The sequence below is a fragment of the Homarus americanus genome, unplaced genomic scaffold (genome assembly GCF_018991925.1).
Source record: "Homarus americanus isolate GMGI-L3 unplaced genomic scaffold, GMGI_Hamer_2.0 scaffold30535, whole genome shotgun sequence".
NCBI lineage: Eukaryota > Metazoa > Arthropoda > Malacostraca > Decapoda > Nephropidae > Homarus > Homarus americanus.
Window position 1 is genome coordinate 10,444,560 of NW_024732440.1, and position 12,965 is coordinate 10,457,524.

Consider the following 12,965-nt stretch of genomic DNA (forward strand, 5'->3'; position numbering starts at 1 on the left):
TCTGAATCTATGGGCTGATATAGGAAAGCGAGAACCATGGTGATACGCCCTTGTTATTGCAAACTCCTTATATATCGCTCATAAATAGGAAGGCCAGACATCCGGCTTTTGAGCACTCTGTCCTCCGTCCGGCGCTACCTCAAGCCGGACGTTAATTTGTCCTCCTTTTTGTTGTCTGACTAAAAAGAATTATATAAATTACGTTAGGTATACTTAAAACAGCGGGAACTGAAGGCTATAATAACCGTTAACGTATTTTTATTATATGTAGTTGCCGTTGTCAATACTGCTGATGAGCGAGCCCCAGTGTACAACAGTATGAGTCAAATGGAGAATGGTTGACTTTTTTATTCTTGCTTCAATTTGGTTAGCATATGCTGTTTCAGCACGAGTAAAAATTAATATTCATTTCTTTCAGTTCTTTATTTATACTGTATGAATGCATGTATGTAATATATACTGTGCGTTGCATGTATGTAATATATACTGTGCGTTTCAAAAAAGTTAAGTTTTAGAAAAATTACCACAAAATAGCAATCATCACATTATAGTGATATTTGACAAATCAACAATTATTCTAAGTATATTTTGTATATTTTATGCAACTTTTTATATATTTTCAACTCATCATTAAACATGCTTAATTTAGGTTAAAAAATAGGTGTCACAAAAAAAATAAATAGAAAAATGTCCTTTTTTATAATGGCCACCCTACAAAATTAACCACACTAACCTACCTACCTAAACTTAGGCTTCATTTAAACATTATTATACGATTTCCACGTAATCTTACTAGGAACTACGTACTGTACTTGCTTACCTGCTGATAGTTGGTTCCCTACCCACTTATTTCTCTTGTAGCTATGATGCGGAATTCCTCCATGCCTTTCACTTACTCCTTTAGTTTCAAATTTGGTCCATTTTATACCTTGTTACAGGACGCCGTGGCTTTCATATATCACAGTCACCAGTGACGAGCAACATTTCGAGAAACACATGACATTAAACGACCACTATCACACACGCCAGTCTTCGTTCGTCCCGCCATTAGTAACATGACTGATCGTGAGAACATTCGAGACCGTAAACATAATTTAGTCTCTCTTGGTTAAAAAAAATAATGACTATAATAATAATAATAATATTTATTAATTCATTAAATCATAGTAAGTATAGACTATGTGGCATACAGTTCAGCATATGTATAAAGTCTAGGTTTTACATTGGAACTGTATACCCCCACCATACATTTACCCTCCTAGAGATCACCTGGATTTGTTTCCATTAAAACTGTGACATCATTTTATTCTGAGTTTTTAATATGATTGCGAACGACTTCATATTTCTCGCCTCTGCTAACGGCCTTGTAATATTTCTGTGTGGTTCTGATCTTTTGAAATGTTAGTTTTTGCATAATATAGTATTACTTATACGTAATTTGTCTTAATATGCCTTATTGTGGTAAAAATAAGTATATATTAAATGCATCCTCCGAAAGCGTGAATTTGCTACCATAGTTTAACAGTTATTCATGTTTAAGATTTCTGATAAACTTCCTACGTGCTTATGTTTGAAATAATGAACGTATGCATCTTTATATAATTTAGCTAAATATCTTTCTCGTCAGAAATTGTCATCCCAACGATTATGAATAAACTCATTTAGAAATACATCATGACTTCAGGATGAAATCGGACATATTTGTAATGGCCAATCAGCTGTAACTCTTGAGAAAAAACGCACTATAGTAACCCTGGCAGTTAAAGCATCTATAGCAACCCTGGCAGTTAAAGCATCTATAGCAAAAGCTAATTTCCGCACATCTACTTTAATTTGGTATTTATGCTCATCAATACATATCCACAGGCCCGTCCTTTGGGGGGCGAACAGAGGCGACCGCCCGGGGCCAGCACTAGACCCAGTGACCTAGGACATATTACCTGTTGACTGGTTAATCTGACCTGATGGCTTACGCCACCATCGTAACCGTGACCTTACCATCCATAGCGACAGTCCCATGGGGGTTGGTGGGGGTGGGTTCCTCTGACCGCATAATCTGACTCCATAATAAACTTTAAAAGTCTCCATGAAGTGTGGTTTGTTACCTTCACACACACATATATATATATATATATATATATATATATATATATATATATATATATATATATATATATATATTTTTTTTTTTTTTTTTTTTGGGCCCCGCACCCTCCAAGGGACGGCCCTGCATATCCATATAAATAGTACTTAATTTTCATCTCTAAATTTACACATTACGACAGTTCCCTCATTTTTTTATGCACAGTTCACAGTTCTCATTCAGGTCAATCATATATTTTAGTTAGCCCCATTTCCATTGACTATTACAACGTTCTCTTTCACCTTGTCATTATTCTTAAGTTCTCCCTATTTGGTACAACTAACACACCGTTCTCTTTTAGGAACAGCCATGCAGGGGGGCGGCTCTCCTGGGGGTGATGTGGAGGACCATTATGTACAGGAGATGCTCGTCGCTGTCCAAACAGGTTAGTACTGAGCTCTCCCTTCACCTGCCAGGAGCTGTTTACACCCTGTACCAGAGAGTGATGCTATTAATTTGGCTCTGCAGGATTTGTAAGTACTGTAAATTAATTAAAACTAAAGTTAGCTCTGTGGTATTGTAATTTATATGAAAATCAAAATTGGTTCTCTATGGTACAGTATTTGTAATTGATGTGAAAGTTGAAATTAGGTATGTGGTATTTGTAAATACAATACAGCAGAGAGCATTAAAATTCTCTCATCATATATATATATATATATATATATATATATATATATATATATATATATATATATATATATATATATATATATATATATATATATATATATATATATATATATATATATATATATATATATATATATATATATATATATATATATATATATATATATATATATATATATATATATATATATATATATATATATAAAAAAAACATATATATATATATATATATATATAATATATATATATATATATATATATATATATATATATATATATATATATATATATATATATATATATATATATATATATATATATATATATATATATATATATATATATATATATATATATATATATCAAGTGGGCTAGAAGTTTGACTGCTTGTATATAATTATATAATATTCAAAGCTGTACAAATGTATATGTACATGATTCAGTATCTTTATTTGCTATTTTTTGCCCAGTCTTCTCTCTAAGATTAGAATGTTTGGAACCATACATTTGTTAATATAGTACGAGGAAACAATACAATACAGCATTACAAATGACTAGCAATTTATTTGAGTTTTATTCTAAAAACAACAATAATACTCTGTATAACAAACCATTGTGTGTTTCTTGTCCACAGCCTCACATATACTGTACTGTACAGTACAGTACAGGTATTTAAAATGCTGCATTCGTAATTACAGGTGACGAGGAGAAGCTACGATTAACTGAAGCAACTCCCAGCAAAGCAGGCGTGAACCATGTTTATCCACATCCAGTGTCTGCCACAGCTCTCCATGTTGCCACACAGAATGAATCCGTCGAACTAGTGCGAGTCCTCTTGCAGGCTGCAGCTGATCCCAATGCTCGGGTTTGTATTTGGTTTAAATTAAAATAAAATATGCCATGGTGCATATGTGAACTGTGAGGGATAAGTGTTGCACAGAATATGCCCGTGAGATTTAGGAAACAAGGAATGATCTTAACCCTTTCACTACAGGGATGACACTTTTAATATTTTATTTGGCTAATGCCAGATGATTTTATTCAGCTCAGAGGGGCCCTGTACACAAGAGGTTAATGCTTAGGCAATTGAATTACAAGAAAAATAAGCTTGGGTGCATAAGTAAAACTTATTGGTACAGGAACTATGGTTATCCAATGTTAGGTCTGGTGAGTTAAAGGGACTAAGGCACAGTACACAGATGAGGTTGAAGGGAAAGACAAGATATGACTGATGTCTAGGTACAATACTGAGTGTGTAAGGGAAGCTGAAGTAATAGACTGTACACAAATGGATATGGAATGAGACAAAGATTTGAATTAGAGACAGTGAATTTTGCAAAACCCTTAAAAGATGATCATGGAACATTTGTGTTCTGGGGAACCCTGATTGGGGTTAAAGTAGTATTAAATAATTATAATATTACATTGAATAAGTTTTTAACTCTATATTAGTGCATCAGGGTGCATCCACACGAGCATGCATTTTGTCACCAGCATGTGATCGACAAGATGAAAGGAGGTACAGGTTTCTAACTCTGGGATCATATGTTGTCAATAAAATGTACGCTCGAGTGAACGTACCCTTAGTGTTATAAAAATGTGCCAAAATACAGGTTGGAAAAGGTCCACATAAGGATCTGGAACACATCCCATGTTTCTCCATACAACTAAGTATTCAATTTATGCAAATTTGAGTTACTGTATGTGAGATGTTGGGAAAATATAACCCTTGTATAATCAAGACCTAAAAGTACAGCACAGTATTATACCCACATCATACTTTTCTATATGTATGAGTTAATACAGTGATACCAAGTTTATTTTTCTCACATAATTTTGTTTGACCTCCTCTTTTTCTTGCCCTTGTTCCCACACATACCAGAGTTTTTTCATCTATACAGTACAGTACATTACCTCATTTCTTCACCCGTACACAGTGTTCTATATTTCTTCCCTCTCATACACCTCATTTTTCCAGTTAATTCCTCATATTGTCCTTCATTTCTAATTATTTCTTCCCTCACCTGTCATTTATCTTCCCTTCTTTACCTTAGATACATTATTTTGATTCAACACAAAAGTAAAGTTATTTGAACAGAGGGACTTATTATGACAGTCACTGGTTAAGTCAGGACCCTGTACAACAGTGAAACTTCTATTAAACAGACCAGTGGTGGGCACAGCTAAACGAAAAGTTAGCTTTGCTATCCGCTAACTAAAAAGTTAACCAGCTAACGCTAAACCGCTAAAAAAATTAGCGTTAGCTAACGCTAACCGTTAACTTTTATTATATGAATTTAGCTTCTGGTTTTTTTTGGGGCTCTAAACCATAAACCAGACCTGAGAGCTGAAATTTTCATATGTTGTCTTGTAGCTTAGACATAGAGCTTTCCAAAAGGTATAGCATGCCAAGATCAGATGATGATCAAGGTGTACACAAATAATTAAATGAACAAATGAAATTAAACATTAGTTTACATTCAAGTTTCAACATACACTTTATAATCTTTATTTACTGTACAAAAAGACAGAAAGTATTAAACGAATCCAAAACTATAGTACTGTACTGTATAGCATAGGTAGCAAATAGCATCATGCCAAGATCAGATGATGATTGACTTATCAAGGTGTACACTGTACACAATTTCACAAATACTGTAATTAATTTGCATTCTCATACAACATATCGGCATTATTCATGTAAATATGCAATACCAACCACATACACATTATACCAGTGCATTTTTATATAACTTACTGTTGGTCTTAGTCATTATACCAGTGCATTTTTATATAACTTATTGTTGGTCTTAGTCATTATACCAGTGCATTTTTATATAACTTATTGTTGGTCTTAGTCATGTACATAAACAGAAAACTCTAAACTTTAATGAAAAGTAAGTTTTAAGAAAATTTTGTTTGGCACACACCTTGGATGACATCTTGGTTATGAACTTATGCAGTACAGGTTGTGCCTCTCTAGTCCGGCATTCTGTGGTCCGGAACGATTTTAGTTTGTCCAATAGGTAGATAGGCAGCTTTTTTTTTTTTTATCTGAATTATTATTATTATTACAGGAGTATTAAATTTTTGCCTCAGGCCCAATGTGGGTCAGCGACCTATGCCGGGTGGACTAATCCCTTAAAAAAACAAAAAAAAAACAAAGCCGCGGGAATTAGGTTTGTTTACATCCGCAGTTGGCTGCTCTCTCTCTGCTTGTCTATACAGAGTACAACATTTAACCCTTCAATATATATGAGCAGTAAATAAGTGTTGCTTTCATATTCTTATGTAGAGTAATAACGATATGTTTCACATGTGTCTTGCTTACATACAGCAAGATCTCACTTTTTTTTACCATTAATGGTCAGCTACTTATATTGTTCCATTTATTAACATTAAATAATATTACAGGTACTTCAAACAACCATATTAATTTTTTACATTAATTTTACTACAGCTAAAATCAGGATCTTATTTTCTTCTGTTTTATATGTAGAACCAATCAGTCACTGGTTTAGTAGCTAACATAAACAATGCCGGCAGCCGTCTCGTCTCCTCTAATATTCCCGTGTATTAATACTTGTAATTGTATTATTAATTTTGCACACACAAACATTAATTCAATAAAACAAATTCAGAAACATTAATTAAAATATATATGAACAGTAAATAAGTGTTGCTTTCATATTAGTATGTAAAGTAATGACGATATGTTTTCACGTGTATATGCGCACTTATACGCGATCTCTCTTTTTCTTTACCATTATCGTTAGCTACTTCTATTGTTCCATTTATTAACATTAAATAACATTACTTAAAACAACCATATTAATTTTACTACAGCTACAACCAAGGCCTTATTTTCAGTTTTATATGTAGAACCAGTCAGTCACTGCCTTTGTAATCAACGAAAACAATGCTGTGTCATTTCTCGCTGTGTTTTAATATTCTACGATATTAATGAATTGTATTGTCATTTTGCACACATAAACATTAATTAAATAAAAGACATTCAGTAATAAACAATAATGAATCTTTTGTACATAAGAGAAAATGACGCTGTTTACACGATTATGCACGCTGCCTGCACTGCTGGGCAGTTCAAACCCGTCAAATTCAAGTTTCCGCCGGCAAAATTTTTTTTATTTATTTTTTTTGTCTTCCAAAAAATACGTTAAAGAATTAAAAATTCGCGAAATTTGAGAAGCTACTATACGACATTTAACCCTTCAACATGTCTTCAAAGAGACTATGATGCAGAGAAAGTGGTGCTAGTGCTTCCAAGCATAAGCACAAGTCACTATCTATCCAGGAAAAGGGTGAATTTCCATGGTCTGGCAATTTCCATAGTCCGGCACCAGTCAGGTCCCGAGGTTGCCGGACTAGAGAGGTACAACCTGTACTTAGCATAACCAAATATATTGACACAAAAAAATCCTAATTAAATTAACAAATAAATGAGAAATGAAATTATACATTGGTTTACAATTACATTCTATGCTTCTTTCAACATACACTGACATTCTTTATTTACTGTAAAAAAAAAGAATTAAACTTTAATAATAAAAAAATTCCATTCACGTTACACGTACTAACACGCAGTCAGCCAAGCGTGCCTGACTGGCTGTTGGAGACACGCGCCGCGGCGCCACACGCTTACAACAGACAGGAACAAACATGTATAAATTTTGTTAGCGGACTTAAAGTTAGTGGAAGCTAATTGGTCCGCTAATGGTTTCCAACGTTAAAAACGCTAATCCGCTAACGAGAAAGTTAGCTTCACTAATTAGCGGTTAGCGGATTAGCGTAACTGTGCCCACCACTGAAACAGACTACATGGAAAGAAAAATCAGTTATTTTGAGGGTCTGTTAGATGTGAAATTTTCATCTAAATAGTTATAAAGAGATGAAAGTCCATTATATTGAGGGTCCTCATAGATAAGAAACTCCCCATCTAACGGATTATATGAAGACAGAAATCCATAATATGGAGGTTTCACTGTTATATTTCATAAACTGAACAATAAATTACAGTAATCATTAGAGAGAGATGATATGGACTTTTTCTTTCACTGACAGACATTGCAGTACAGTACACACAGAATTTTAGTCATCATTGGATTAATTGACTAGTTTTGTTTTTCACAGGTGCTCAAGTACCATTCTCCATTAATCAAAACTTTCATCTGTATATCCACAGGATCTTCAGAGTGGCAGGAAGTATTGTCCAATACATTATGCTACAAATAATGGCAACATAGAAATCCTTCAAGCACTTCTCAAAGCAGGGGCAGATCCTAATGCAAAGGAGGGAGAATACGCCGACATCCCTCCACATCTTGGCTACTCGCTGAAGACTAACGAGGACAACTTTAAAGCATGTCTTGATGCTCTTCTCTCTTGCAATAAGATTAAAGTTGACACTGTAGACAGTAAAAAATCTTCACCTCTCTTTATGGCCGCTACAAAGAGTTGGGAGTACATGACACGTCAAATGATTCTCAAAGGAGCTAATGTTGACGCTGCCGTTGGAAGAAAAACAGCTCGTGATGTCATCAACAAGAATTTACCCTGTCTTCTTGACACAATTGATTTTTCTGTGATTGAAAAACCCCAAAGATATTTCAGTGAGGAGTTATATGATGCCCTAGTTAATCATGATTTAGACCTCTTTAGAGAAATCCTTGATGAAATTAACAGTTCTGAGGAAAAGTCTAAGGCTTCCATTCTGGAAGAGGACCACGGAGAGTATACACTTCTACAGTATGCATGTGACAAAGGACTTCCTGATTTTGTTGAGGAACTACTCAAGAATGGGGCTAATCCATCCAGAAAAGATGACACCAACAATAATACCCCAATCCTGTATATACCAGAAATGGATATCACGAGATAGTGAAAATGCTCATAAAATCCTTAAGAGAAGGGCGTGAATTGGAGAAAGGGGCACTGAAGCAAGCAGACTTACTAAAAGAAACTCCTCTGCACAAAGTGGTAAAGAGAGAATATAAACTAAAGAATGAAGGTGTCAACTATTACAAGTGTCTAGAACTACTCCTGAAAGAGAGGCGTTATTTAGACATTGATGCCCAAGATAGCTTTGGCTGCACACCTCTCCACTACGCTGTCCTCTGTGATGATCAAAGCTTTGTTCGTACTTTGCTGTTGAATGGAGCTAATTTAGGCATCAAGAACAAGTTTGGAACTCTTGCAATTACTCGAATCCAAGCATCAGTCCTCGAGGAAGTTCTTAATGAATGTATTGAACACAACCGTAATGTGGCCGATCGTGACTTTGAAATAATCCTTCGCTATAGCATGCTGGCTCCATCACAGTCTTCTCAACAGCCAGAAACAGAGTGTCTACGGTTCCTAAGTGCATCACGTAAACACAGGCGACTACTGCTCCATCCCATCATCGACACTTTCCTTTTCCTTAAGTGGCAGAGAATTAAGCAATATTACTTTTTCAATATCTTTGCCTACACAGCCTTCCTCATTCTTCTCACAGCTTATATTCTGATCTTCCATGGCTCATTTATCCCTGCATCAGAAGAAGAAACTGGACAGAATAATACAGAGGTGCCAGATACCAACAGCACTGCAACAAATTTGGAGATGGTCAGAGAGAAAATGATGGAGAGCATGACTGTCAAATATATCCTGAAAGGTTTAATTTCACTCTTTGCACTCTATATAGCAGTGAGGGAAGGTGTCCAGTTTTTTGTCTCATGGAAGCTCTATGTCTCACGCCTGGAGAACTGGCTGGAAATCTCAATTGTTTTGCTCACTACTATTCTGTTATTCATTCCAATAGGTGCTGGATCACTACAAAGTCTCTCTGCTTGGCTCATACTCTTCTCCTGGATTGAGTTCATTCTCTTACTTGGCCGTCACCCTTATCTTGCAGTGTACATCACCATGTTCACAACAGTCACTTATAACTTCCTCAAGTTTATCATCATGCCTTTCATGATCATAGCATTCAGCATCAGCTTCTATCTGGTGTTCCAAGTTGATGATAATTTCATGACATACCACCAGTCACTGCTTAAAACTATTGCTATGACAACGGGTGAGCTAGAGTATTCAGAATTACCCCTTTCAGCCTTCCCTGTATCCTCTCACCTCTTATTTGTGTTGTTTGTATTCCTAATAGTTCTTGTCTTAATGAACCTCCTTAATGGTCTGGCTGTCAGCGATATCCAACAAATCCAGCAGGAAGCTGAAATTGTCAGTTTTAGCAGTCGTGTTGAACTAATTTCCTATATTGAATCTGTATTTCTGGGAAGTCCATTGCAGCAAATAGTCCCAGGACCAATCAAATGCTGTGAGAAGGGAGAGACTGCCACTTTGTGTCCTGTGCGGACTCTCGAACCAGTAATGAGGCTGCTCAACTGGCTGGGGCGGCGGACACTCATGTTTCAGTCTTGCCTTAATGATAAGCACTACATAACCATGTACCCCAACCGTGACGTTGAACGCTGGAGTGTCTGTGACTGTCACACGTTCCATCTCAAGGAAGCCCATATTGAAGCTGCAAAAGATGTGGTTCTCGAGAAAGAATATGCTGTCGCTAACCACCGTCTCACTGGCCTCGAAACTCGTCTGGATGAAGTGATGGCTGCTATTTCATCTCTCACAGAAAAAGTAAACACGTCCTCTGCCCATCACCACAGTGACGGTCAGAGTCTTCCGAGGCTCTGACACCAGTTAACATTTGATTTACTTAGATCTCACACTGCGCTTAATAATTTAGTTACCAAATGCTGAACTGTATGTCTACTACAATTGAACAGCAAATGATATTTCTAAATATTAAAGGTATTAATAATGTATACCTTACAATTATACAGCCTAAGGTATCATTTTATTATTGTATGTAATTCATATACAGTATATACAGTAGTGTGACACTCAAGTGGGCAAAAATGATTGTGGTGCTGTGTAGTGAATGTCTGTTGTTCACATAACTAGTGAATTGTACTTATGTTGTTGCGAGATAATTAAGTAGGTGTTTATTTCTATTTCCACACAAAGGAAATTGATATATACTGTACTGTACAGTACTTACTAAACTACTGTAGCGTATTTAACTAAAATCTGGAATGTATTTTGTGATAATACATAGGTTAAGAACTTTTTTTTTTTAGATAAGTAAGTGATAATGCATCTCCCTCCAGAGGAGCTTATTTATATGCCAGTACATAAAGGAGTGAAGCTTTTACTGCATCATTGATCTAAAATTGTAGAACGTATAAATTAATGAAATATCCACCCTAAGAGAATGTAGTACAAGTATATCTATTACCCTGTATACAGCTCATTGTTCTGGGAATCCTTGTACTGTACTGTACTTTAAATTGGACATATTTACTCTCATTTATGACAATTATTTTAGAAAGATACAGAATTTGTACTTAATTGTGTTTTAACTTGGACAATTTCCCCTTTCCTGGGGTGTTTGTTTCCCTTTATCTAAACCAGAGATAAAGTGGGGGAGGAATAAAGCTTACAGTTAGGTGTTTAGACTACTGTACTGTACTGTACTTCAAAATAAGACAAACAAAACATATTGTTGAAAATTACATAATCGGTGAATGATTACAAGATATCCAAACCTGACTACCCAGTTAAGTGTGATAAAAATGTACAATATTGTTACAAACTATAAAAAAAAAAGAGAATTTCTTTATATACAGTAGAAGTTGTTTGGTTATAATTTTGTATGTAATGTTAAGAGTAAACATTCACTGTGTTTGCTGGAACTACTGTTGGAAAACCCTGCTTAATAAAATTATATACTCTACAGTACAGTACTGTACTTCATATTAATTGGTGGAATATTTATGCATAATCTGGTATATTTTCTTAAGTTTTCTGGAGAAGTGATTTACTAGTGGTTTGTGATGCTCAAGGCACTTGTACACCAAGTACTTATTAATAAATTTCAACATGAAAATTAGCTTCCTGCAGGTGAGCGGTCCTCAGATGTATGGAAACCTTTGCTTTATTTTATATAACTGAAACTTTTGCCTTTATAGTAATTTACTGTATATATCATATAACATTTTCTATATCGTATACATGATCTGTGAATATGACATCACCTATCTGGGAAAAAAAATAATATATATATATATATATATATATATATATATATATATATATATATATATATATATATATATATATATATATATATATATATATATATATATATATATATATATATATATATATATATATATATATCAATCAGTGAGGGAAGGTGTCCAGTTTTTGGTCTCATGGAAGCTCTATGTTGATCACCTGACAATCACCTCACCTACAATATTTACTGGACTACTTAATGCATTTAACTAACAATACACTGGCATTGGAAACAAGGGAGCACCAGCAACACCCCCTAATATTCAGAGTGCAATATTTTACATTAAGTGCCTCCCCCACCCAGGAAAATAAAAGTTTAGACTGCAATTTAATTTGCCATGTTCAGTACACTCCCCCAAAAAGAGCTTAGCTTTGGAAGGAAACGTTCCTATGCCTATAGAGCACAAGTGGAGGGATATGATTAAAACAATATTAATTGACAATATATTCAGTATAAGATATGTACTGTATACTGTACCAGTTAGCTTTCCATCAACTGGAGGAAAAGTAATTTTCAACAGTAATGTATTTCACAAGTCATGTAATAAGACCATAGGTCTCTCCTACACTTTCTGTAACTGTTGTTCTGTTTACCATCAGTATGTGTGCAGCCTTACTGTAAGTTTGTGGTAAAGTACTGTACTCCATAAGGTAGTATGATGTAAAATGCCTTAAAAGGTTAACAGTGTTGAGTGAAAATATAATTAAAATAGTGTATATAGCCTTCATACAACTATATTGCTTTGTAAAACTAAATTCAAGCAATGTATCTGGTTTTGCTACTCAAATAAAGTGGATATTGTGCTGTATAGTGATGTACTTTAACCTAACATCTCAAGTTGTTACATGTCTGTACAGTATACTGTACAGTACAGCAAAGAGTCTGGGACCAAGAGGATTCTGTAAAATAGTTATTTACATAGAGCAGATACTACACGGAGTCTCAATAATTCACAAGTTAGGTACCAAGCATGGATGCTTTATGTACAATGTGCATCTGCAATGTACACAATTACTGCATAATGTTTACAGC

The 12,965-nt window shown here is 34.8% G+C and overlaps 1 protein-coding gene across 1 annotated transcript; it reads left to right on the plus strand.

The window, feature by feature from the left end:
- The first annotated feature begins 2,379 nt into the window (after positions 1–2,379).
- On the plus strand, positions 2,380–12,739 carry LOC121868814 (transient receptor potential channel pyrexia-like). Its single transcript, XM_042369775.1, is given in 4 exon segments — positions 2,380–2,528; positions 3,475–3,641; positions 7,980–8,674; positions 8,677–12,739. Coding segments are annotated over 4 exon segments (2,748 nt in total). The 5' UTR covers positions 2,380–2,452; the 3' UTR covers positions 10,487–12,739.
- Positions 12,740–12,965: the final 226 nt, after the last annotated feature.